The sequence below is a fragment of the Lagenorhynchus albirostris genome, chromosome 11 (assembly GCF_949774975.1).
Source record: "Lagenorhynchus albirostris chromosome 11, mLagAlb1.1, whole genome shotgun sequence".
In the NCBI taxonomy this organism is placed as follows: domain Eukaryota; kingdom Metazoa; phylum Chordata; class Mammalia; order Artiodactyla; family Delphinidae; genus Lagenorhynchus; species Lagenorhynchus albirostris.
The window spans coordinates 3860435-3886288 of NC_083105.1; the positions used below are offsets into that span (position 1 = coordinate 3860435).

Consider the following 25854-nt stretch of genomic DNA (forward strand, 5'->3'; position numbering starts at 1 on the left):
CCCAGACAGAGTTTTTATTGGGTACTGCCCCTGCAGCCCATCCATCCCTCCCCACAGGTCCCCTCGGCATGCCCCCGGACGGGAAGCCCTCTAGGGGGTGCGCAAGAGGAACTCCACCCATGGGGCACTTGGGACAGACCCGCCGGCCAGCAAGCAGAGAGGATGGGCTCTCCCTGGCTCTGAAGCGGCCCTGCCCCCGGCTCCGCTCGTCCACGTCTCCTCCCATGAGCTCCACAGCAGCAGCTCGGCCTCTGTCAGAGCGTGGGTCCCTGGCCCGGGCTGTCACCCCGGCCGATGCTGGAGCCCTCCACGGTCACATCGGGTCTGCTCCTGCCCTTCTGGAGTGTGTAGGCGGATGGCCCCAGGCGCAGGATCTTCCCACTGCCCAGGCACTCGCCCCCTTTGTAGAACACAGCGAACTACAGAGGAGAGAGGCCGTGTCACCTGCAGTGCGACCCAGCATCCGGGTGCCCACAGTGCAGCCAGGAGCCCGGACCTGGGGCTGGGGAGGGGCAATGCTCTGCCTCCCCATCTTCTGTCCTTGTCCCCGGCCCCCACCAGCGGCGGGCCAAGGCAGGGCAGCCGGCGCTCCCACTAGCCGCGCAAGAGCCAGGCCTCACGGTTGCAGGGCTGCCTGTGCACCCACCCTCGCGGGTTGTGTGAGCCGAGCACCGCAGCCCCTCTGCCCCTCAGCTCCCCCTGGAGACCAGCTGCTCTGGTCCGGAGGAAATGCCGTCCTTCCAGAGCACGAAGCCTGCTCCTCCGAGCGGCCGAGCAGCTGCTGAGGAGGGCCGGGTTCCGGGGCAAAGGCAGGCGCAGACTTGGGGCTGAGACCCCCACTCACCTGTCCCAGGGCGAGAGCCCGCACAGCCTTCACGGCCGTCACCCACACAGTGCCGTCTTGATTGAGGGTCAGCACGCAGGGCACTGGGGGAAGAGAAGGACCCTTGGAGGGGGTGCTGGCCTTGCCACATGTGCTCAGACCCAGGCCTTGGGCCCCCGGGGAGGAAGAAGCAGGCAGCGAGGACAAAGGAAGCTCGGGGCGACGGCCAGAGGGGCTCCGCGCCGCCCGCCCGGGCCCCGGGGCGGCACACACACTACCTGCCGGCGGCCTGCCAGCGGGACCCTCAGTCCCACCCACCCCGGCAACCTGCCCTCTTCCAGAGACCGACCGACCCTGTGTCACGGACAAAGGCTAAGCTGGCCTCAGCGCCCCCCAGGCTGTCTCTGCGTAGGCAGAGGGCAAGGAGGCCTACATGTTATACAATCTGAACAGTGGGGGCCCGGGCCCAGGTCGAATCGCCGGTCCTAACTCTGGCCTCACCGGGGATCCCCGCTCAGTCACCTAGCGCCATCTGGTGGCGGAACCGGAAGTGGCACTCCATCATCTTGTCGCGGACCAGGGCTGCGGGCGGCTCCTCAGCCACCCAGTGCACGCGGCCGGTCCGCAGCAGGTCCCTGTACAGGGCCGGGTGGTCTGTCCGGGGGGCCTGCGGAGCGGAGCGCGGGGACGTGACGCCCTGGAGCCCTCAGTGGAGGGTCCTGCCCCAAAGCCCCCTCTGCACTTCATTACTAATGATAACAGTAAACACTCGCTGAAATCCACGCTGACACGTGGAAATTCATGCGCTTATCCCTCGAGCCTGTCTACCCCACTTTGAAGATGAGGAAACTGAGGCACGAGAGGGAAAGTCACTCGTCATGGCCACACTCAGCAAACAGCAGAGGAGCATGCGATCCAACTCCATGACCTCTCCTCCTGGAAGTTCACCCTGCCCCCACCACAACCCGGCGTCCCAGGGCCAGACGCACACGGGACAGCCACGTCGCCACAGGGATCCCACCAAGCCCCATGTGGCTGGGGACAGGCCTCCTAGGCCTCCATGCACCTGGCCTCCTAGGACTTAGTAGGCCTCCCCTGAGGGAGGACCAAGGGCATCAAGCCCGGGGCCCTTGGGCTCTAAGTAGATAAGGAGACCCACACAGGGCACAAGTGTCGGTGGATGTCCTTTCTCAAAGCAAAAGAGACAGCTAAACTTTACACTAAAGTCCCTTTAACTCATGCTGGACCAGAATCACCGTCCAGGCCCTTGCGCCCAGGGCTCTTCTGGGCGGTGGTGTCCCAGAGGCCTGCTGGCCCCTCTGCCCGCATCTAACGGAGGGTCCCCCAGCTCTGGGACAGAGCGTGCTCAGAGCCGGGACGCTCAGCCTCGGCACTGCTGAGATGTGGGGCCGGATCACTGTGGAGGGGACGGGGCTCCCTGGCTTCACCCCCTGGACGCCAGCAGCACCTGCTCCCCTCCTCCCTCCCCCATGCCGTGATGCTGAAAATGTCCCCAGGCCCTGCCAAATGTCCCAGGGAGGGGAGCAGGGCAAACATGCCCCCTTTGTGAAGTCCTGCTCTAGAGCTTGGGGACACAGTCCTGGGTCCCAGTGGCCCAGAGCCCCGCTGCGGCAGAAGGCCTAGGTCGGTCCCAGCTCTGCACCCTATCTGTTCAACAGTGAATCGCTGGAGGCCTCTGTGTGCAGGCCCTGTCCCAGGCACTGAGCCACCCCCGCTCCAAGGGACCTTCCCACGTTACTTAACCTTTGAGTCCTGTAAAATCGGAGGAATACATCTATCTACAAGGATTGATGTGACGATTAATAATGCGACCAGCATACAGTAAAAGCCTAGTAAGTACCTTAAACAAAACCCTTCGGTACCTAGGGCCAATCCCGGGAGGAGGCAGAGGAAAGGCAAGGATGCGCCCGACCGCAGCTGCCCTGCAGACCCCACCCTGCCTGGCTCAGCACCCTGGGCTCTGCCGTAACCAGGCCTCCATCACCTCACCCGCCCGACTCACCACGAGCACGTCGCCCCTGACGCCATCCTTCTCCACCACGTACCAGGGCTCCCGCAAGCCACCTATGTTGGCTCTCTGGCCCAAAGTATACAGGAACCAACCTGTGGAAACAGCTTCTCAGCGAGGTGGGAGGGGCCCCGTCTCCAACGTCCCACCCTCGCGACGGGGAGGAGGCTGGGAGGCAGCAGGCAGGAGGTTCCCTCTGCGGACCACCCGGGCGGCCTGGCTTAGGCTGTACCTCCCACCCCGCGAGGAGCCGTTCCAGCTGCGTGGCCCCCTGACCCACCAGGAGCAGGGACCGCTCCTTTAGAACGTGGGCCAAGTGCCCCGCCTGAAGCCACGAGCCCCTCTTGCCGAGCCCCCGTGTACTAACCGCCTCGGGGCCAGGACACCAGGCTGCCCCGGTTTCTCTGTGCACCCTCACCCCCACCACAAACACCACAAGGCCAGCCGGCTAGGCCACGCCTCCCCCAGCCCCCAGCCCCACAGGGGAACCGGCGCCAAGCTCAGCGCTCCACTTCTGCAAGCCAGGCAACGGAGCTGGGCTCCCCTGCGTGCTCTGGCAGCCTCCTGCCGGGACAGGCTGCGGGCGCCCTGCAAGTTGTCCCCAGCAGGGCCGGCACGTCCTCCGTCAGGAACGCTCAGCTCTCTGGGAGCCCGTGACGTCTAAGGCCCGCTCCCTCCAACAGCACCAGGAAGGGGAAGCCGTCCGGCCCAAACCGAGGTGAGGGTCTCCAAGGAACAAGCCCCTTGAGAGTGTCCATGTCTGAGCCCCAGCCCTCGTCCTTCCGGCAGGTCAGACCCACGCTGGACCAAGTCTCGTCTGTCACCAGGCCCCCAAGGGCACAGCCCCACCGTTGACCAAGCCCGCCTCTGTCCTCCCACCTGGGCTGTGAACTCTCGCGCCTGACCCGTCCTCCCCACGCCGGCTCAGGGCAGGCTCAGGGTGCCCCGACCCCCAGCGGCGTCTGCGAATGAGGGAGCAGCACCTGGGGTGCAGCACTCCGGCCAGGAGGGCCACCTTCTGGTCCCAACTCTTCACGGCGTCCTAAGTCATGAAACTCATGCTCTGAAGTCAACCTAACTCCTTCCCTCCAGTGGAGTTTTTCTGTAGTCTGGTATTCTCTGTATGTAATGAAAAAATAAGTCTATTCATGGAGACTTAATACATAACTCAGAGAGTGACGCTTCTGAACCAGACGGCATCCTCTGTTATCGGCTGCGATGCTTAAAAGGAGCCCACGTCTCAAATCGCAAACACCCGGTCAGAGCCACTCCCACCTTCCCTGGCGCCACCCACCGCCATGCCTGCGGGACTGGAATCATCTCTAAATCCCCAGAGCTCAAACTTGCCCCACGCCTCAAGGAGCTCAGGAAGAAAAGCAGCCCAGGGTTGCTTCTCACCTTTATGCGTTCCCAGAACCTTATTGTCTTCTATTGAAATAAATTTACCAGGTCGAGGCTGTAAGTACTGGAAAACAAACGTTTCATTGCTAACAGATCCAGGTCCAGAGCAGAAACGTGGCTCCATCCTTTGCATCAAAAGCCACTCACCTGAAGGATGAAATTTTCAAAATTTCTTTTACCAACGAAACAGATGCCCATGCTCTGAAACGAAAGGAAGGCCGACCGTGAGACGAACGGCCGGGTGGGGTCCTGCACTCCACCTGGAGAGCCTGGGCAGGGGCGGGAGGGACACACGGGGCCTCTCGGGGCCACACCTGCCCCAAGCCGCCCCTCCCCCGGGCCAGGGGCCTGGCTTCCCTTCTCCAGCACCACACACACCAGTCCCAGCCAAACAGATCTCAGGGGCTTCAGGCCCCAGACACGGACCTCGGCAGCTAAGTAGGCAGTACCACCTCCACACCCGGCAGGGCCCGGCCCGTGCTGCAGACCCTCAGACCAGCCGCCCAGGAAAACACTAAAGCTGCTTAAGCCCTCAGGCCACTGTCGGTGAGTCTCAGGGGAGAGACAGGGACCAGAGCAGAAGCAGGAAGTACAAGCCAGGCCACGAGGTGAAGCATCGCGGGAGGGTCCGAGGAAGGAGAGTCTTTTCTCCAGGTGACGTTTCTAGCACGCGGGAAGGCCTAGCGGGAACAGGCTCGCCGTCCCGCGCTCATGGTTCGGCTTCCTCGCTCACGCGCTGGCCTGTGTCCCTAGAACACGGGTCCTATGAGGGCGGCTCGCTCAGCTCTTACCGGTCACACCCAGAAACCGAACAGGTAGAGACATGAGTCGAGATGCTACAGGTGGAAGGATGGGCACAGGGCTGGCTTCCCTGGGGACAGCAACTTGCTGGCAAGAGCACAGCTGTGCCCGTCCCCAGGACAGACGTGAAGCAGTGGCTGCAGCTAAGGCCGCCTCAACCCGAAGCCGCCTGGTTAGACCGACCGCCCCAGGGTCTGCCGAGCCCGCTGGGACCCCTCCCACGTTGCACCCCACCCTCTAGCACCAAGCGCCCACCACACTGGCTTCACCTCAACTCCACCACTGCGCCAGGCTCGGGGCCTTTGCACAGGCTCTTCCCCGACCGTCTACGTGACACTAAATCTTATTCACCCTGAGGCCTGAGGACAGACAGACTTTCCTTGGAGGCCTTTCCTGATCTAGATTCGGCCCCGAATCTAGATCAGAGCCCGTGGCATTTTCTCTCACCGGACCCTACACCTTCTCTCAGGGACACCTTCCGAGTTTACAACGGTAGGTTTGTCTGTCTGCCCCCTTGACGTAAGCTCCCTGAAGGCAGGGGTGGAACTGCGCTCTTCACCGCGTCCTCAGAGGCCAGTGGTGCAGTGCCTGGCGCAAAGAAGACACCTGACGAGGCCGTGCTGACGCGTGGATGGAAACAGAGATGTGTGTGCCGATGGGGGTCTCGGAGCCCGGTCCTCACCGTCCTGCTCTCACCTGGCAGCTGAGCCAAGAGCACCCCAGCCAGCCACCTAGCTGCCAGGACAGCTGCCACCCCCGGGGGGGCCGAGGCACGGCCGGGAGGGAGAGGCCCCTCCTCTGCTGCTTTCTGAAGGACCCAGCCCCTCCCACTGTGTGCACGACGGGCTCCTTGCTCGAGGCTAGATCCCAGGCAGGGGAGGTGGTGCAGGACCCCAGGCTGGGAGCACGCACACCCCTCAATCCTACCTCTTTTTTCTGAAGCACATGATGAAGTCTATTCTCAGCAGCTATTTTCTTTACAAAATCTTTTGTTAATCCCCCCAGGGGGAAGAGGGTTCTCCTCAGGGCATCCTGGGAAACCTGGCTGAGAAAGAAGGTCTGGTCTTTAAAGCTGTCAGCTGCTTGCAGAAGTTTTACCACTGCCAAGAGTAAAGAACAAAAGATGTTGCAGGAATAAAAATCATCATACTTTGCTTTTAATAATGTCCTTCTGTTTACTTTGATAGATTACCCCTGGTCTGGCAGAAACAAAGATCAATACTCAATAGAAGACTTCCAGAAAAGAGAACTGCCGTGGTTAAGGTAAGAAAATTTCTCATCTCTAACTGATCTACTATTGAAAAAAATACGCAGAGGGTAGAGTTTATGTGATAAGGACATTTATTCCAGTTCATATGTTAGACTATATCTGCAAAGAGTAAACATCACATAACAAAAATGTTATGAAGTATTAAGAAAAAAACTCAGCCACATCTGGGAAAACTGGACGAGGCAACGTACAGAAAATCCTGCTGAAATGGTGTCAGCTGTGCTGTTTCCTAATAACCACAGGATGTGTTTGCACCGTGGCTGCTCTCAGGGACCCTGCTCACCTCCCAGGTCCCACAGTGGACGCCAACCACGTCCCCCAGCAGCACCCGGCTTCTAAACGTACTCCCCACTTGGTCACAGTGGGCTTTTCTTATGGTTCGAGCTGACATCTGTCAGCTGCTCCTCTGCAGTTTCTCTAATGTTCTATTCATTGTAAACACCCGTTCCCGGCTGGACAGCGACAGTGCAGAGCTGTGACTGACCCTGGCCACTGGATGTGGTTCAGGAAACAAGGCCCGCCTCCATCTCCGGGTCCCTCAGTCCTGCCTGGTGTGTTACAGACCTTCCATGACTGCAAACGCTGGGTCCCCCACTCTGCAGCTCAATGACCAACGGAGGAAACCGAACGTGACACCAGTGTTCCAGATTCTTTCCACGTGACTCACAACCAGGGCTAAGCAAAGCCTCGGCAAGTCACACCCACAGCTCACACCCGTGCCAAGGGTACAAACAGCCCAAGTGCAGCATGCAGCTCGGCCCAGTCACATGTGTAACATGCTCTCTGTGTAGCTAATGTTTTCCACCCGTGACCTCAAATTTGATTCTCACTTTAGCCCTATGATGGAATTATCCCCATTTTCAGATGAGGAAACTGAGGCTCAGATAATTAAAGTGACTGCCCACAATGGTACAGGGAGAGAAGCGCAGAGCTGGAAACTGAGCTCAATCACCTGGTTTCTATCCCACCACTTTTTACGTACAAAACAACAAAATCAAGTGAAAAGTGAAAAACCGAGTTCAGTCAACCAGTCATCAGGTAGGCAGACTCATGTGCCAAAGGTTCTTTTTTGTTTCAAAACTAAACTTAAACAGTCTAAGTGCATATAAAAGCCTCAGAATACTGGGAGCAATTTGCAATTTCTCAAAGTTCTGGGTTATTTTAAAACAAACTCAAAATCTCTGATTTTTAAGAAAGAAAGCAGGAACCCTAAACCATGGACAGGGACGCCTGCTAGGCAATGGTCTGCCTGTGCCTGGAGCCTCATTCACACCTTCGCTCCTCCGGGTCGGCCGTGGTGCTACCTGCCACGGGGATGGGGGAGGACATCTACCCTGGCCCAGGGCCCGGGGTCAGGAGCGCAGGCTGGACTCTGCTGCCCCTATGCGCTCTCCCCAGGGACCCAGGCCAGGAGGCCCCAGACCAGGTCTCCAGGGCAACTGAGTCAGAGCAAAATAAAAATCTCTAGGTGCCTAAAACGCACACAGAGAACAAAGACACCGTGGTATTATTAAAACAGCTACACAGAACAAAGCACACGCCAATGCAGTCAGAGGTCTGAGTGCCTCCGGCCTGTCAAAAAGGCCCAGAAAGCTCTGTGAGGCGCCACATGTTCTAGGAGGTAAGCGGGGGTGGCTATGTGACGTGGAAACAAATCCTTCATCTACTCAGGCCCCTTAGACCGACGTTCACTGGGCAAATTCCACCATGGAGTCCCCAGGCGGCAGGGCTGGGCAGTCAAAGCCGTGTCCTCCTGACGTGGAGGGTTTCCTGGTGAGGGTTGCCCAGGAGTGCGAAGGCAGCACCGGGGAGGGAAGCGGTCACCTCTCCCCACACATCAGCCCCCGACCACAAACACAGACACAGACACAGACACAGACACAGACACACACACACACACACAGACACACACACACAGACACACACACACACACACACACACACACACACACAGACACACACACACAGACACACACACACAGACACACACACACACACACACACACACACACACACACACACACACACACACACACACACACACACAGGGAACACAAACGGCCCAGCGCCCTGCAGGCAGCAGCGAGAGGCCTTCCCAACATCACGTAGGCGGTGTCCTTGTCTGGGCCCTGCCAGTAAGGTTATCTCTGGCCTTGGCTGCTGTGAGAGGGGGGAAGGAGGGAGAGAGAAGGAAAACAGGGTGGATCAGGCCGGATGACACGGAGGACGGCACAACGACCAGGGACGGCGGAGCTGAACAGACCCAGCTGGGATCCAGCCCCCCAGCCCGAGGCACCCCGGTTGGCGAGTGCAGCCAAGCTTCAGTTTCCTCATCTGAGAACCAGAACCAGAGAACCCGCATGCTGGCACTGCCAAGAGGGGCACGGGGAGGGAGGCGGTGGGCATGAGGCGGCCAGGGCAGGCCAGACGCGGGGAAATGCCAACTCCCCCACGGGGCTGCAGCAGTGGAAACTGCCCACAGAAACATGGCTCCGAGCCCCATCTTGCCTTTCACTTAATAATGACGCAAACTCCTCTGTTCTACATGCAGATGTACCAGGACAAGCCAGCAGCTTCCCAGGTGACTGCCTGGCATTTTCTAGGCAGGTGGAACTTCGCTCCCTTTGACGCTGATGAGCTAACTTATATATGTAATCTTCGTAAGCATAGTTACAAGCCTGGCTGCCAGGCCTGTGCCATGTCAGGTCCCAGCACTCATGTCACTAAAGTACACCTCAATCTCAAGTCCTCACAAACTCGAGGGTAAGAATCAGGGCCTGTTACACTCCAGTTATTATTGTTGTGCGTCTCCTCCCAGAACTGGGTTATGAATTACGGCTTCAGTTTCCCAGCAGCCCTGGCCTGGGCGCCCCACCTGAGCCTCCTCCTGGTACCAATCACAGGCCCTTGGCGAAAACGACCCTCTCGGTAACTGTCCTTTTTCGAAGAGGAAACCAAAACCAATGAGCTAGTTTGGAACACACGGAGAGAAGTCGTGCAGGTATGTTCAGACAACTCACTGTCATTCTTCAAAATAGTTTACTTCATTCACAAATAATTAAGCTCTGGCCCAGGCACTTTTACTCACCATTTCTAATTTCAAATCGATTTCTAAAAAGCCCTTCTGGCCTCTTAACGTGCTTCTGCTGAAAGACCTCTTCATCTTCCAGGGACGTTCTTGCATAGTGACCCGTAGCAACTGCATCTGCTCCTGAGAGGTTTTTAAAAATACGAAGATCAGATTTTATTTTTATTTAAAAATTTTTTTTAATTTTAATTTTATAGTACAGATGTCTATCCTGTCAAATACTTTAATACAACTGACATTCTGTTTTTTTAATTTTTTGGCTGCGTTGGGTCTTCGTTGCTGTGCACGGGCTTTCTCTAGTAGTGGCGATCAGGGGCTACTCTTCGCTGAGGAGTATGGGCTTCTCATTGTCGTGGCTTCTCTTGTTGCGGAGCACGGGCTCTAGGCATGCGGGCGTCAGTAGCTGTGGCACGCAGGCTCAGCAGTTGTGGCTCACAGGCTCTAGAGTGCAGGCTCAACGGGCTTAGTTGCTCCGCGGCATATGGATCTTCCCGGACCAGGGATCGAACCTGTATCCCCTGCACTGGCAGGCGGATTCTTAACCACTGCACCACCAGGGAAATCTCCGGAGATTTTTTAATTTATTTTTTTATTTTTTTTTTATATAGCAGGTTCTTATTAGTTATCTGTTTTATACATATTAGTGTATATATGTCAAGCCCAATCTCCCAATTCATCCCACCACCACTACCCTCTGCCCCTTTCTCCCCTTGGTGTCCATACGTTTATTCTCTACATCTGTGTCTGTATTTCTGTCTTGCAAACCAGTTCATCTGTACCATTTTTCTAGATTCCACATATACGTGTTAACATACGATATTTGTTTTTCTCTTTCTGACTTACTTCACTCTGTATGACAGCCTCTAGGTCCATCCATGTCTCTACAAATGACCCAATTTCATTCCTTCTTATAGCTGAGTAATATTCCATTGTATATATGTACCATATCTTCTGTATTCATTCGTCTGTTGATGGGCATTTAGGTTGCTTCCATGACCTGGCTATTGTAAATAGTGCTGCAATGAACACTGGGGTGCATGTGTCTTTTTGAATTATGGTTTTCTCTGGTTATATGCCCAGTAGTGGGATTGCTGGATCATATGGTAATTATATTTTTAGTTTTTTAAGGAACCTCCATACTGTTCTCCATAGTGGCTGTATCAATTTACATTCCCACCGAGATGCAAGAGGGTTCCCTTATCTGCACACCCTCTCTAGCATTTGTTGTTTCTAGATTTTCTGATGAAGCCCATTCTAACTGGTGTGAGATGATAACCTCATTGTAGTTTTGATTTGCATTTCTCTAATTAGTGATGTTGAGCAGCTTTTCATGTGCTTCTTGGCCATCTGTATGTCTTCTTTGGACAAATGTCTATTTAGGTCTTCTGCCCATTTTTTGACTGGGTTGTTTGTATTTTTAATATTGAGCTGCATGAGCTGTTTATATATTTTGGAGATTAATCCTTTGTCCGTCGATTCGTTTGCAAATATTTTCTCCCATTCTGAGGGTTCTCTTTTTGTCTTGTTTATAGTTTCCTTTGCAGTGCAAAAGCTTTTAAGTTTCATTAGGTCCCACTTGTTTACTTTTGATTTTATTTCCGTTACTCTAGGAGGTGGATCAAAAAAAGATCTTGCTGTAATTTATGTCATATTGTGTTCTTCCTATGTTTTCCTCTAAGAGTTTTATACTGTCCAGTCTTACATTTAGATCTTTAATCCATTTTATTTTTGTGTATGGTGTTAGGGAGTGTTCTAATTTCATTCTTTTACATGTAGCTGTCCAGTTTTCCCAGCACACTTATTGAAGAGACTGTCTTTTCTCCATTGTATATCCTTGCCTTCTTTGTCATAGATTAGTTGACCATAGGTGCGTGGGTTTATCTCTGGGCTTTCTATCCTGTTCCATTGATCTATATTTCTGTTTTTGTGCCAGTACCATATTGCCTTGATTACTGTAGCTTTGTAGTATAGTCTGAAGTCAGGGAGCCTGATTCCTCCAGCTCCTTTTTTTCCCCTCGAGATTGCTTTGGCTATTTGAGGTCTTTTGTGTCTCCACACAAATTTTAAGATTTTTTTGTTCTAGTTCTGTAAAAAATGCCATTGGTAATCTGATAGGCATTGCACTGAATCTGTAGATTGCTTTGGGTAGTATAGTCATTTTCACAATATTGATTCTTCCAATCCAAGAGCATGGTATATCTCTCCATCTGTTTGCGTCATCTTTGATTTCTTTCATCAGGTTTTTGTTTTTTTTTTTGCTGTACGCGGGCCTCTCACTGCTGTGGCCTCTCCCGTTGCACAGCACGGGCTCCGGACGCGCAGGCTCAGCGGCCATGGCTCACGGGCCCAGCTGCTCTGTGGCATGTGGGATCTTCCTGGACCGGGGCATGAACCTGTGCCCCCTGCATCAGCAGGCAGACTCTCAACCACTGCACCACCAGGGAAGCCCTCATCAGTGTTTTATAGTTTTCTGAGTACAGGTCTTTCACCTCCTTAGGTAGGTTTATTCCTAGGTATTTTATTCTTTTCGTTGCAACGGTGAATGGGACTGTTTTCTTAATTTCTCTTAAAGATTTTTCATCATTAGTGTATAGGAATGCAAGAGATTTTTGTGTATTAATTTTGTTTCCTGCAACCTTGCCAAATTCATTGATTAGCTCTAGTAGTTTTCTGGTGACATCTTTAGGATTATCTATGTATAGTATCATGTCATCTGCAAGCAGTGATAGTTTTATTTCTTCTTTTCTAATTTGAATTCCTTTTATTTTTCTTCTCTGATTGCCATTGCTAGGAGTTCCAAAACTATGTTGAATAATAGTGGCGAGAGTGGACATCCTTGTCTTGTTCCTGATCTTAGAGGAAATGCTTTCAGTTTTTCACCATTGAGAATGATGTTTGCTGTGGGTTTGTCATATATGGCCTTTATTATGTTGAGGTAAGTTCGCTCTATGCCCACTTTCTGGAGAGTTTTTATCATAAATGGGTGTTGAATTTTGTCAAAAGCTTTTTCTGCATCTATTGAGATGATCATATGGTCTTTATTCTTCAATTTGTTAATATGATGTATCACACTGATTTGTGTATACTGAAGAATCCTTGCATCCCTGGGATAAATCTCACTTGATCATGGTATATGATCCTTTTAATGTGTTGTTGGATTCTGTCTGCTGGTATTTTGTTGAGGATTTTTGCATCTATATTCACCAGTGATATTGGTCTGTAATTTTCTTTTTTTGTAGTATCTTTGTCTTGTTTTGGTATCAGGCTGATGGTGGCCTCGTAGAATGAGTTTGGGAGTGTTCCTTCCTCTGCCATTTTTTGGAAGAGCTTGAGAAGGATGGGTGTTAGTTCGTCTCTAAATGTTTGATAAAATTCACCTGTGAAGCCATCTGGTCCTGAACTTTTGTTTGTTGAAAGATTTTTAATCACAGTTTCAATTTCATTGCTTGTGATTGGTCTGTTCATATTTTCTGTTTCTTCCTGGTTCAGTCTTGGAAGGTTATACCTTTCTAAGAATTTGTCCATTTCTTCTAGGTTGTCCATTTTATTGGCATAGAGTTGCTTGTAGTAGTCTCTTAGGATTCTTTGTATTTCTGTGGTGTCTGTTGTAACTTCTCCGTTTTCATTTCTAATTTAATTGATTTGAGTTCTCTCCCTCTTTTTCTTGATGAGTCTGGCTAAAAGTTTACCAATTTTGTTTATCTTCTCAAAGAACCAGCCTTTCGTTTTATTGATCTTTGCTATTGTTTTCTTTGTTTGTATTTCATTTATTTCTGCTCTGATCTTTATGATTTCCTTCCTTCTACTGACTTGGGGTTTTGTCTGTTCTTCTTTCTCTAGTTGCTTTAGGTGTAAGGTTAGATTGTTTATTTGAGCTTTTCCTTGTTTCTTGAGGTAGGACTGTATTGCTATAAACTTCCCTATTAGAACTGCTTTTGCTGCATCCCATAGGTTTTGGATCATTGTGTTTTCCATGTCATTTGTTTCTAGGTATTTTTTGATTTCCTCTGATTTCTTCAGTGATCTCTTGGTTATTTAGTAATGTACTGTTTAGCCTCCATGTGTTTGTGTTTACTTTTCTTCCCCTGTAATTTATTTCTAATCTCATAGCATTGTGGTTGGAAAAGATGCTCGATATGATTTCAATTATTTTTAATTTACTGAGGCTTGATTTGTGACCCAAGATGTGATCTATCCTGCAGAATGTTTCATGTGCACTTGAGAAGAAAGTGTAATCTGCTGTTTTCGGATGGAATGTCCTATAAATATCAATTAAATCTATCTGGTCTATTGTGTCATTTAAAGCTTGTGTTTCCTTAGTAATTTCCTGTCTGGATGATCTGTCCATTGGTGTAAGTGAGGCGTTAAAGTCCCCCACTATTATTGTGTTCCTGTCAATTTCCTCTTTTATAGCTGTTAGCATCTGCCTTATGTATTGAGGTGCTCCTATGTTGGGTGCATATATATTTGTAATTGCTACATCTTCTTCTTGGATTTATCCCTTGATCATTATGTAGTGTCCTTCCTTGTCTCTTGCAACATTCTTTATTTTAAAGTCTATTATATCTGATATGAGTATTGGTACTCCAGCTTTCTTCTGATTCCCATTTGCATGGAATCTCTTTTTCCATCCCCTCACTTTCAGTCTATATGTGTCCCTAGGTCTGAAGTTGGTCTCTTGTAGACAGCATATATATGGGTCTTGTTTCTGTATCCATTGCGTGAGCCTGTGTCTTTTGGATGGAGCATTTAATCCATTCACATTTAAGGTAATTATTGATATATATGTTCCTATGACCATTTTTCAAATTGTTATGGGTTTGTGTTTTTGTAGGTCCTTTTCTTCTCTGGTGTTTCCCACTTAAAGAAGTTCCTTTAGCATTTGTTATAAAGCCGGTTTGGTGGTGCTGAATTCTCTTAGCTTTTACTTGTCTGTAAAGCTTTTGATTTCTCTGTCGAATCTGAATGAGATCCTTGGTGGGTGGAGTACCTGGTCATAGGTTCTTCTCTTTCACCACTTTAAATATATCATGCCATTCCCTTCTGGCTCGTAGAGTTTCTGCTGAGAATTCAGCTGTTGACCTTATGGGAGTTCCCTTGTATGTTATTTGTCATTTTTCCCTTGTTGCTTTTAATAATTTTTCTTTGTCTTCAATTTTTGTCAGTTTGATTACTGTGTATCTCGGCGTGTTTCTCCTTGGGTTTATCCTGCCTGGGACTCTCTGTAATTCCTGGACTTGGATGGCTATTTCCTTTCCCATGTTAGGGAAGTTTTCGACTATAATCTCTTCAAATATTTTCTCAGGTCCTTTCTCTCTCTCTTCTCCTTCTGGGACCCCTATAAGGTGAATGTTGGTGCGTTTAATGTTGTCCCAGAGGTCTCTTAGGCTTCATTTCTTTTCATTCTTTTTTTCTTTACTCTGTTCCATGGCAGTGAATTCCACCATTCTGTCTTCCAGGTCACTTATCCATTCTTCTGCCTCAGTTATTCTGCTATTGATTCCTTCTAGTGTATTTTTCATTTCAGTTATTGTATTATTCATCTGTTTGTTTGTTCTTTAATTCTTCTAAGTCTTTGTTAAACATCTCTTGCACCTTCTTGATCTTTGCCTCCATTTTTTTTCCGAGGTCCTGGATCACCTTCACTATCATTGTTCTGAATTCTTTTTCTGGAAGGTTGCCTATCTCCACTTCATTTAGTTGTTTTTCTAGGGTTTTATCTTGTTCCTTCATCTGGTACATAGCCCTCTGCCTTTTCATTTTGTCTATCTTTCTGTGAATGTGGTTTTTGTTCCACAGGCTGAAGGACTGTAGTTCTTCTTGCTTCTGCTGTCTGCCCTCTGGTGCATGAGGCTATCCGAGAGGCTTGTGCAAGCTTCCTGATGGGAGGGACTGGTGATGGGTGGAGCTGGGTGCTGCTCTGGTGGGCAGAGCTCAGTCCGCTAGTATTGGAGGGTCTCCTTCAGAGGCAGGGGGCAGCTGTGGCTCACCACAAGGACAAGGACTTTGGCAGCAGAAGTTCTGGGAAGTACTCCTTGGCGTAAGCCCTCCCGGAGTCCGCCATTAGCCCCACCCTTATTTTTAAAATTTTTATTTAAAAAATATTTTTGGTCGTGCCACACAGAATGTGGGATCTTAGTTCCCTGACCCGGGATTGAACCCGCACCCCCTGCAGTGGAAGCACAAGTCTTAACCACTGGACCACCACGGAAGTCCTGAGGATCAAATTTTAGACTTGCACTTGCTGGCCTTGGCCAGTCGGAGCCCAGGGTGCACCAAGCAGCAGACAGACGCCAGGTCTCACACCAGGCAGTCTGTGCAGATTACCTGCCCCACTCCCAAACACCCAGATCCCAGGGAATAGAGGCACACCTGAAATTCCATTAAATAGCAGCCTTTAGGTCTCTAAATTGATATAATCTTGCTACAAGATTTCACTGTATCTCTAAGAGTCTTTCTAAAGTTAATATCTATCCATTCATTCTAGCTTAAGGAAAAATTCAGATATGCACACAAGTACAAAAAGCTAATTTCAGTGTTTCTTATACTAAGGAAAAACTGAAAACAACTGAAACGTTCAACACCAGGAGAATATGAAGTAAATTAAAGTGCCATTGCCATAATAACAGTGCCACTTACACAGAATTTTTAATGGGAAAACGCTTATGATATTGTTCAGTAGGGAAAGAAAGTTTATGACTCTACTTTTTTTAATGTACAGAAAAAAATGAAGACAAATATCAGAAAGTCTCCTCCTTTGATTCTGGGAGGTGAAATTATAGGTGACACTTTCCCTTATCTTTTTTACTCTTCTGAGTTTTAAATTTTCTTTAATAAATACATATTATTTTTATAACAGTGAAGGACCATGCAGCATAGTCAATTTCTTCTTTCCACATAATGCAAAAAAGTGAAAGAACCTACCAAGGCACATATTAATCCATAACCTTTGCACTGTGTGAAAATTTCAGACATTTCGTATTGCAAGAGACTTTTTCCAGGAAGGTGCAGCAAAACTGATTCAGTACTTAACCAACCAAAGTAGCTCAGTGTAAAACAAAAGACACAGTAAGAATTAACTGCTGCATATTAACTACTTGAAAAAGCACATTTAGAAACACATTATTAAATCTTGATTGATTTTCTAATAGAGAAAAAAACCCACTTTATTTCCTTAAAGAACCACCAGTTATACTGCAAAAATGTAGGATTCTTTGTGAGAAGCCCTAAGATTTCAGAGGTCTAGGTTTCGAGTATTTTTATTCTGTGTTGTACTGTTCACACAGTAAATTCAGACTCAGAAACGTTTACCGCAGAAATTCTTCCAAAGCATCCCTAACAGATGGCCACCTAGGGGCTCCCTGAAAAGCTAAGGTGACAAGGAGCTTCAAGCTCTACAAAGGCAAGCATGATTCCCCGTGAGGAGCTGTTTGTGCCTCCCCTGAGTGAAATCTTTCTCCTGCTCACCCCAGCTCTGGCCTCTGGGGTCCCAAGCTAGAATGTGATCCTGAGTCACATGCTTGCGTGCTGCTATGATGGCCCCAAAGTATCGTCAGATGGAGTATTTCCCACACTCTCAAAATAAAAACCAACTCACGCTCCATGAGCCTGTCACTCTTTTTCCCGAGTAAACTGGAACTAAATGCAGCCACTAGACGTAGGCTGCCCAGTGTGGACCCCAGCGGACCCCTCCCCCTTCCTCGGATGTCCTGACCACAAGGCAAACTTGGGCTGCACTGGCTCTGATGCCAGACTGCAGGCTCACAGTCAGCTCGAGGCCCCTCGAGGCCCTAGATCGACTCCCAATCCTGTACCAGGAGATTTAATTGCTGAACCTAGGTAGCAAACTTTGCATTTATCTCTACTCAATTTCATGTTATTGGTGTTAGCCCAGCATTCAAATTTGTTAGGACTTCAATTCGTAGTTCTCATAGGCGTTTTTGGTAAAAAATAACCTAACTCCATGAACCGACTTCTCATCATTGTCGTCTCAGTGGCAGGTCACTTGCGTATCAGGTTGGCAAGCCGACTCCGTCCCCTTTTAAGTCACTGCGAAGTGCTGACAGGACAGAGTGGCCAGTGGTCCTGTGACCCCACTGGGCCACTGGCGCACAGCATGTCTTGGCACATGGCCAGATGCGGCAGGGTGGGCTGCAACGGGCCAGAACAATGTGCAGACCAGCATCCAGCGCTCCAGAAGCTCACTATGGCGGCCCTGACAGCAGGGGACAAGAAAAGAACCTGACTTCACAAAAGCACAGCAACGGATACCACGGGAGCCTAAGTAAGCAGGTCAGCAGCAGGGGGTTCAACAAACAGGAATGGGGATGTCCCACCAGGCCGACGGGAATGAGAAGGCAGGAAACTGGGAACAGACAAACTCTGCAGGCAAGCTGTCGGTGGCGGCAGGACCTTGAGCAGAAACGGGCTTTCCGAACAGGCCACTAAGACATGGCTCCAAACCAGAGAAACGAAACAGACCCAGGACCCAGAATCAGCTACAGACCCAGACCCGTTTCTGAGACAAAGCAGACGCCTGCTTTTAAAGCAAGAGAAAAGGTCTCAGTAGGACCAGCAAAAAGGATGACTAATAAGAAACGAAATGCCGAGTTTCTTAAGTTCTGAATTAGGGCTCCTGAAATTTCCGCTAAATATAACCACATCTGTAACTAGAGCTGCTTTCAGCAAAGTCGAACCTGCAGGCAGGGTCTGGGGGCCTCACCTTTCAACTCTCGCCAGTGATCCAACACTTCGTTCCTCAGGGTTTTCTGAGGTTGGTTCTCCTGAAATCCACTGTGCTAGTCCTTATGGCTGTGCGGCCCGTGACAAAGATGCACTCTCTCCCCCCGGGATCCTATCATTTGTGCATCGCCAGAGAGTTCTTTCTTAGCCAGTGAAATACAAAATACTATCATTTTCACTGCTTCCTTTCCTTCTGCAAGATGAAACTGCTTACAAGGCTTTGACTTCTGGCTTTCTCTGAAAATCTTATGATATTCTCCTTTTTTAATTTCAAGATACTTTATTATTTTTTTAAACAGGTCACAACACTAAGCTTCTGGTCCATTCTGCCTGCCATTGCACAGGCTACAAACATTTGCTCAGCAGGCGAGGGGCACTCGTTAGTAGCATGTTTGAGAAGTGAATAAAAAGCCACATAGAACAAATATTGCAATAGTTTCCATAGGAACACAGGTAAGTGTGACCCCGCCTCCCGGGCTTCCACATTGCCACATCTGTGCCAAGCCTACTCACACAGAAATCTCAAACCTTGCAGAAACTAAGTTAAATGGTCCCCCCAAACCCTTAATTCAAGCTAAACTCACAGTTAACAGCTACGAGAATGGTGTCTACACGTCAACACAAGTTGCAGCACAGGCTGGGTGACCTTCATTCTACTCTCCCAAGCACAGGACACAGGCACAGTGCCACCATCCTGCTCCTCTGATCTGGGTAGGAAGTTGTGGTTCTGCATTTGCTGCATCAGTTGCCACGTGGGCCCTGACATCACATAGTAGATGGTCAGCCTCTGGAATCCACTGAAGTGGATTCAGCAGCGACAGTGTGAGCACCCACGTTTTCAAAGAGCATCCAATCTCCCATATGCATCTCGGGCAAGTTACAGTGCTCAACAATGCGATCGAGGTCATCATAGGTCAGTCTCCAGATGCTGGATGGATAACACTTCCCATCCGGTTTGGGGCTCTTCTGCAGAAGGGGCTTCATACATGCATGGTCATAAAGGATGCCGCTGAAAGCTCCACAGACTCCATCATTCACGTAATACATAAAGGTCTGTTCACTCGACTCATCTTTATCATCAGAGCCTGTCTGCTCCTCTAATGGGAGGGTTTTTTGCAATGACATTAACTGTGAGCTTGAAAGCTGATGCAGCGTAGTTATCTGCCTGGCTCAGCTATGATTCTCACTCTGGAGTCTAATGGAAAATACTTGTCCAAGACTGGGTTGATCTCTTCAAATTTAAGCTTTACATCCTCAGATCCAGAAAAGCCACCACCAATATCAAACAGATACATGTTGAAACCGACCTCAGCTCCCAGAAATCTTATAATTCTTAAAAAGACAAACGCAGATAACCCCAATTACTTACCAAGATTATCCACAGCATAATTAAAAAAACAACTGAATTTGATATGTTTGTTGCAGACTATGTCAGGATTGGGAGTTCTTCCTTTTTCATATTCATTTAAAAAATCACTGGAATAAAAGAAAAAGACTTTTCACTTCTAAGTGTGAGACACTCTATGGAAAGATAAATCAGCTAAATTACTTGCTTAATTTAGAGTTTCTCCCTGTCTTACCAAAACTATAATTTTCTACAAAACAGAAGAGCTTCAGTATAGAGCCATTTTCAATATTTTCATCAAATATCGGTTTAAAGACAGCTGCAGTTTCCATCTGAACCTACACTCACCAGGCCCCAGGCCCCACTGTACCGTTTCCCAAAATAAGACCCAAAGGACCCCCTCCATCAGAATCACCTGAAGCGCCTGCTCAAGTGCAGGTTCCAGGGCCCCATCCCAGACCCAGGTCGAGGTATCTGTTTAACCAGCACCCCAGCCGACTCTTCAGCCTGACATCTACTGCCCAGTGGATTTGTCCTCAGGGACCAGTCACAGCCAGCCTCCCGTGGGAGACCTCAGCCTTAGCTCCCTTATACTAATTTAGCAGAGACATTAGACTTCTGGCAGGTGGCACAGTAACAGGAAGAAGGGCTAGGGGTGCTCTGGGATGCAGGCCTGACCTCTAACACAGACTCCCTGAGGGCGGCTGAGGCCTCCCACACACAGTCTTCAGCACCACTGCCAAAACAAAAAGTGCTGGCTGCACGCCATTGGCCCGGCTGACTATGGCAGTCCTGCCCTTAGGAAGCCTTCTGCGTCGGGAACTGCACCCACCTGAACACATCATTCCAATACTCCTTCACGTAGGACACCTGATGGAAGGGGATGTCTAGGATTTGGCAAACTCTGTAAGCGTCTTCGCAGTCTTTGTCAGCCGTGCAAACTCCATGCTCATCCAGCGAGTCCCAGTTCTTCATAAACACCCCTGTCACCTGGTAACCTGGGGGAGGGGCGAAGGGCAAATTAAAGAGAGTTTATGAAATCAACCTTGGGTGGAAAAAGCAGTGGCTCCTGAGCTCTCCGGTGCCTCTGTGCACTGGTGCCTGGCAGTCCCCCCTTTGCCACGTGGCCTTCTGTGCTCCGACTTCCTCTTAGTGCAAACTGTTCCTGACTCTCCGGCTGATGCTCGCACCCTGACCCTCCCCCTGCACTTTGTAAAGGCCTCCATCCTCACAAGACGCTGTGGGGCTGTACTGATTGCCCGCGTCTCCAAGATTGTTCATACAAGATTGGCATTTTTTCAGCTTCGTGCTCCCACGCACAATGCCAAGCACATAGAGGCGTAGCCAACGTGTGACTGAATGAAAGAAGAGCAGAAATCCAACACAATTTTTCGAAACAAATAAAAACCACCATTCAGTTATCAGAAAAGTAAACTCATTTCAAAAGTTATTTCCAATTACCATCTAAGAATTAGATTCCAAGTCATTAGACATAAAGACATTTAAAATTTTGGCTACTTTATTGTAAGGGCTGTACTATCTGTATATTTTGAGACCATTTTCTCCCTTTTCTGTCGCTTACGAAGTACCCAACCAAATATTGGAAAGACCAACTTTAGGACTACATAGGTGTCTACCACATATGAGAAATCTGTTTTCTGGGTAGGCTCAATGTAATGAAAGGCAGGGCATTTGGCCGTAAAAGGTTTAATACAGTACTCCAAAGAACAGAGATTCAGTGACACAGCTTCGCCAAATACTAAAAGGTCACATTAGCAAGACCATCCCCCCATCCCAGCAGGTAACAGGCCCTCCCTCCTCTGCTTCCCAAACAACGTGACTCTGCTTCTCTTGTAGTGCACACCGCACTAGGTGCCAGTAGTTCCCGTCCATGCTCCCTGTAGCTCAGTAAAACATGGAGCTGTGTCTCATACACCCACGTGTCCCCAGCGCCCAGCAGAGAACAAGAGCTTGACCAGAACAAACACACAACTCCACATCCAGAGCTTTAAAAATCCCCTCTTCTGGGCTTCCCTGGTGGCGCAGTGGTTGAGAGTCCGCCTGCCGACGCAGGGGACACGGGTTCGTGCCCCGGTCCGGGAAGATCCCACGTGCCGCGGAGCGGCTGGGCCCGTGAGCCATGGCCGCTGAGCCTGCGCGTCCGGAGCCTGTGCTCCGCAACGGGAGAGGCCGCAGCAGTGAGAGGCCCGCGTACCGCAAAAAAAAAAAAATCTCCTCTTCTATAGCCTGATCTGCCTGCTCATCTTTTCTGGAGATGTGACCCATTTACATGGGCACAGGCTCTGGCACTCCAGGAGGGGACCAGAGCACCTTGCCAGTCCTTAACTTTCCAGGAGGCACGTGACAGAGCACACACGTCCAACAAGACTGGGAAAAACCCCGATGCCGAGTGGAGAGGATCAGGCTTTTTCTTTGCTACGTCCATCAGCTTCCCCCACGGAGGAGCAAAACCCAAGGAAGCTGGAATACGAAGCTGTACAGTCTGGATTCTGGGAAGGAGAGCTTACCTTCCGGAAGTAGCAAAATAACGTATCTAGACTCTCCAGGGCCACCTGCCACATCTCCCCAAACATGTCACAGCCTCGTCAGAACCCTTCAAGGGCTCTGCACTGCTACCCAACACAGGCGAAAGCCCCTCATAGAACATATTGCATAACCAGGGCTCAACCTACCTCTCCACCCCCCTCTCCTTCTGATAGGGACAGAGTAAAGGGACAAAGTAGGTAATTAAATAGTTAGTCCCACTAGGGGATTGTAAGTAAAGAAGAAAGTACGGGAGACCCCTGTAAGTTAATGATCGCTCAAGAAAGCAGGTTTGCTTAACCATAAAACCAAGCAGGCTTGCTTAGTAACAAAACCATGCAACAGAAGCATGAGACATGCCCCAAAACAATAAAACAATGCTGGCATGAGACCCACATCCTGCCCAGTGAGCTCAGTAAGTTAATGATTCCTAGGACATGCTCCTCTGTGTGTACTAAAAACAAAAATATAAGGAAAGGGTGACATTATACTGAAACCTGAGATGATTTACCATTTTTAGCATACGTTACCGCCTTTTTGCTAATTCTCATTGTGCCATGACAGTCCTGGCTTGACCATGTAGGGACAAGAAAACTCCCCCAGCCAATGTGGAGGAGCTGATGATGGAAGACTGACGTCTACTCAAGAATGAGGAAGAAGGTGGTCTTTTCCCCCTCCCCACCTTTCCTCTGATTTTAAAACTGTAACCCACTAAGTTCTCAGGGCACAGCACCCTCTCGCCCGCCTGCTTGAAAGCCTCACAAACGTCCTATTCTAATACATCCCTTCTTATCTATCACTTTGCCTCTCGCTGAATTCTTTCCGCGCTGAGACATGAAGAACCGGAGCTCCTCGGAACCGCCCCCGCCCCCAAACGCCACCTCACGGTCTCACTTCCGCCTCCCTCTGGCCAGAGCCAGCTCCTGCTGCTGACTCCGCCAGAAGCGCTTTCCTCCTCCCCGATCTTTGCTTAGTGAAATCCTACTCCTCCTTCAAGTCTTGCAACCATGGATTTGAGGAGTCTAGGTCTCCCATCTTCCAGGTTGACACCTCCTCAACTAATAAACCTTCCTCTGCTCCAAACTCGAACTTTCGGTTTGTTTAGCCTCACTCTGCGTTGGGCACATGAACCTGGGTTCGACAAGTCTCAGCTCAAACACTACCGCCTCTGTGATTCGTTGCTTCCCCCTTTCTCGCAATTGTATGTGCCTACAGTTTGCCTATACTGCTATTTAACTTTCTTTATTGCACCTTTCATAACAGCTACAGTTACTAATAATATGAACTAATAACCACTACTGTTTTCTGAGTGCCTGATACGTGCTGGGCACTGGGGTTAAGTCTCTGTATGAATTATGTTATCTAATACTTCCAGTAACCCTGTGAGGTAGGTGTTCCCTCCACTTCACAGACAGGGAGCGCTTACATCACTCGTCCCAGGTCAGGAACCTTGCACTCACTCTGCATTGCAAGTACCTAAGCACGAAAGGCGGCTCACAGCAGAGGGTCCACAAGTGTCACTAGGGGTACGAGGCCTCACAATGAGAGAGGGCCACACAGACGGAGAAGTCAGACGGGCAGTTCACCTCGGCTCCCGACCCGGGGCACCCGTTAGTCGCCTGAAGAAACAAGCGCTTTTGCGCAGAAGTTTGTCATCCACCGAACCAAGACCACAGACACGATTTAATAAGCAGACCACCCGTCGGTACTTGTCGCACACGTTGCCTGACGGCCATGTCGTTTGTCGTAAGAGCAAGGACCTCCACGGAGGCTGCTGTGTCCGCAGAGGTCAGCGCTCCCCAGGCTAAGTGCGGACGCCGCCGCCGTCGCCCCGGATGCAGGGCCTCGGAGCCAGGGAGAAACGCGGCCCCCCGAAGTCGGAGAGCCCCCCTTCACTGCGTCGGTAACGGGTGGCCCGACTGCTCCCCAGCAGTCGGGGCTGCGGTCGCGCGCTCTCCGACCCCCAGGCACAGGGTGAGGGGCCGGGGCGCCGCACGACCGGGCGGGACTCTACAAGGGGCCGCTCAGGGGAGGTTTGGGCCCTCGGTTCCCTCACCTCTCCGCCTCAGCAGCAGCGCGGCCACGGCGCTGTCCACCCCGCCCGACACGGCGCACACGACGTGCCGCGCCCCCTGCATCGCCCGCGGCCACCTTTCCTTGTAGTCGCCGCCGCCGCCGCCGCCGAGAACACGTCGCGCCGGAAGTCCCGCCCCCTCGGCGGCGCTGTCGCAGAAGAGGCCCGGCCGGAAGCATGTTCTCGGCGTCCTGAGTTCCGCCTGGCCCAATGCTCCCCGGCTTCAGTTCGCGAGTCCGGCTCTCTGCCCACGCCCCCTGCCAGCCAGGACGTCAGCTTCCCTCTTGGCGAGCGCAGTTCCCCGAGACGCTCGGACTTTGTTGCGTTAGTGTGTATGTGTGTCGTGTGTGGCTTAGGCGGGCGCCCTGTGAACAGGCTGGTAAACGAAAGAAGGATGTGAGGTCGCCCCGAGGGCGTGATGTCCAGCGGGGTTCTTTTGGCAGCGGGCGCAGGCCTTACCTTAACTAAGCAGGAAGGGAAGACTAGCAGGCGGAGGGGGACCTGTACGAAGGCCCTGGGCCTGGGGACGGGGTGTGGGGCCGGACCAGGCGGGAGCAGGGGCGACACGATCACAGTTACGTTCCTGGGAAGATGTTCGTGGCTGCCCTGCGGATCTGAGCAGAGAGCCTGGTTGGGAGGCCGTGACAGCAGCTGTCTTGTTATGGAATAGGGGGACCTGCTGCTCTCCGCTTACAAAATCGGTACTCACAAATGGTAGACAGGAAAGCTGCTTTTAATCAGAATGCCGGCAGTCTGGGGAGATGGGGGACTCAGCGTCCCCAAGAAACCACCTCCAAAGATTCTGCTCGGCCATGAGAGTTTTCAAAAGGAAACAGAGAAGTAATCTCAATCATTGAGAAGGGGGGTGTGGGGGGAGGTGGGGAGCGGTCAGAGTCGTCACCATACTGTGATCTTCCTCTGGATGTTATCTTGTTCACACAGTTTGGTCACACGGTTTATTCAGGAGATTACTGAAAGGGAAGCTGGGGAAGAGATCTGGTCATGTTAATTACTTATTCTTCATTTCTACTTCTTTGATTTACGGAAAGAACTGATAAGCTAGGCAAGGTATTGTGTGATTAAAAAGAGATTTGAGGGCCTTTCCTGATAGCGCAGTGGTTAAGAGTCCAAATTGCCTGCCAGTGCAGGGGACACGGGTTCAAGCCCCGGTCCGGGAAGATCCCACATGCCGCGGAGCAACCAACCCCGTGCGCCATAACTACTGAGCCTGCACTCTAGAGCCCGCGAGCCACAACTACTGAGCTCGCGTGCCTAGAGCCCGTGCTCCGCAGCAAAAGAAGCCACCGCAGTGAGAAGCACGTGCACTGCAACAAAAGAGTGGCCCCCGCTCACCGCAACTAGAGAAAGCCCGCGCACAGCAACGAAGATCAACACGGCCAAAATTTAAAAAAAAAAAAAAAATTTGAAAGGTGTGCTTGGGCCAGAGACGAGTAGAGCGTGGGGGTGCCCGGTTTAAAGGTTACTTACAATATAGCTTTGCTAAAGGGACAGGAAAAGGGGCTTCCTGCTGAGGGCAGTTTCCTGTAAAGAGCCACTTACAGTCTGGGAAGGAAATAGTGGCGGCAGAGAGATGCGTATTTGGAGGTAAATCTACAGCCCTTGCTGGTGGAATGGACGTGGGGGATGAGAAAGAGTGTGGAGGACTTGATGATGGTGTCTCGTGGCATGTTTCCTGAGGATGAAGTGCCTGCCAGGTCAGCCTCAGTGTGTGAGGTG

At 50.5% G+C, this 25854-nt stretch overlaps 1 protein-coding gene and 1 pseudogene across 3 annotated transcripts; both read right to left on the bottom strand.

Annotated features, from left to right (window-relative positions):
• TRMU (tRNA mitochondrial 2-thiouridylase) lies at nt 1-24231 on the bottom strand. 3 transcript variants are annotated; one of them, XM_060165220.1, is made up of 11 exons: nt 24100-24231; nt 20332-20497; nt 19524-19630; nt 9413-9535; nt 5982-6154; nt 4401-4454; nt 4251-4317; nt 2847-2947; nt 1346-1490; nt 845-927; nt 1-419 (listed from the first exon to the last, which is right to left on the bottom strand). In XM_060165220.1, the coding sequence occupies exons 1-11, from the start codon at nt 24179-24181 to the stop codon at nt 255-257; spliced, it is 1266 nt and encodes a 421-aa protein (XP_060021203.1). In that variant the 5' UTR covers nt 24182-24231; the 3' UTR covers nt 1-254. The 3 variants fall into 3 exon arrangements, with proteins under 3 accessions (XP_060021203.1, XP_060021204.1, XP_060021205.1); XM_060165221.1 differs by lacking the exon at nt 9413-9535; XM_060165222.1 differs by lacking the exon at nt 24100-24231 and having other exon boundaries at nt 5982-6095; nt 20332-20469.
• On the bottom strand, nt 16082-19512 carry LOC132528661 (ornithine decarboxylase-like; annotated as a pseudogene).
• Nucleotides 24232-25854: the final 1623 nt, after the last annotated feature.

What these genes read in the sequence shown, in the direction of transcription:
- TRMU (XM_060165220.1), bottom strand. Translation starts at nt 24,181, where the DNA reads ATGCAGGGGGCGCGGCACGTCGTGTGCGCCGTGTCGGGCGGGGTGGAC. An exon ending in TATTGGAATGATGTGTTCAG is followed by an intron (nt 19,631 to 20,331) that starts GTGGGTGCAGTT and finishes CTTTTATTCCAG; the next exon opens with TGATTTTTTAAATGAATATG. An exon ending in GGGCTCTCGCCCTGGGACAG is followed by an intron (nt 420 to 844) that starts GTGAGTGGGGGT and finishes TCTCCTCTGTAG; the next exon opens with TTCGCTGTGTTCTACAAAGG.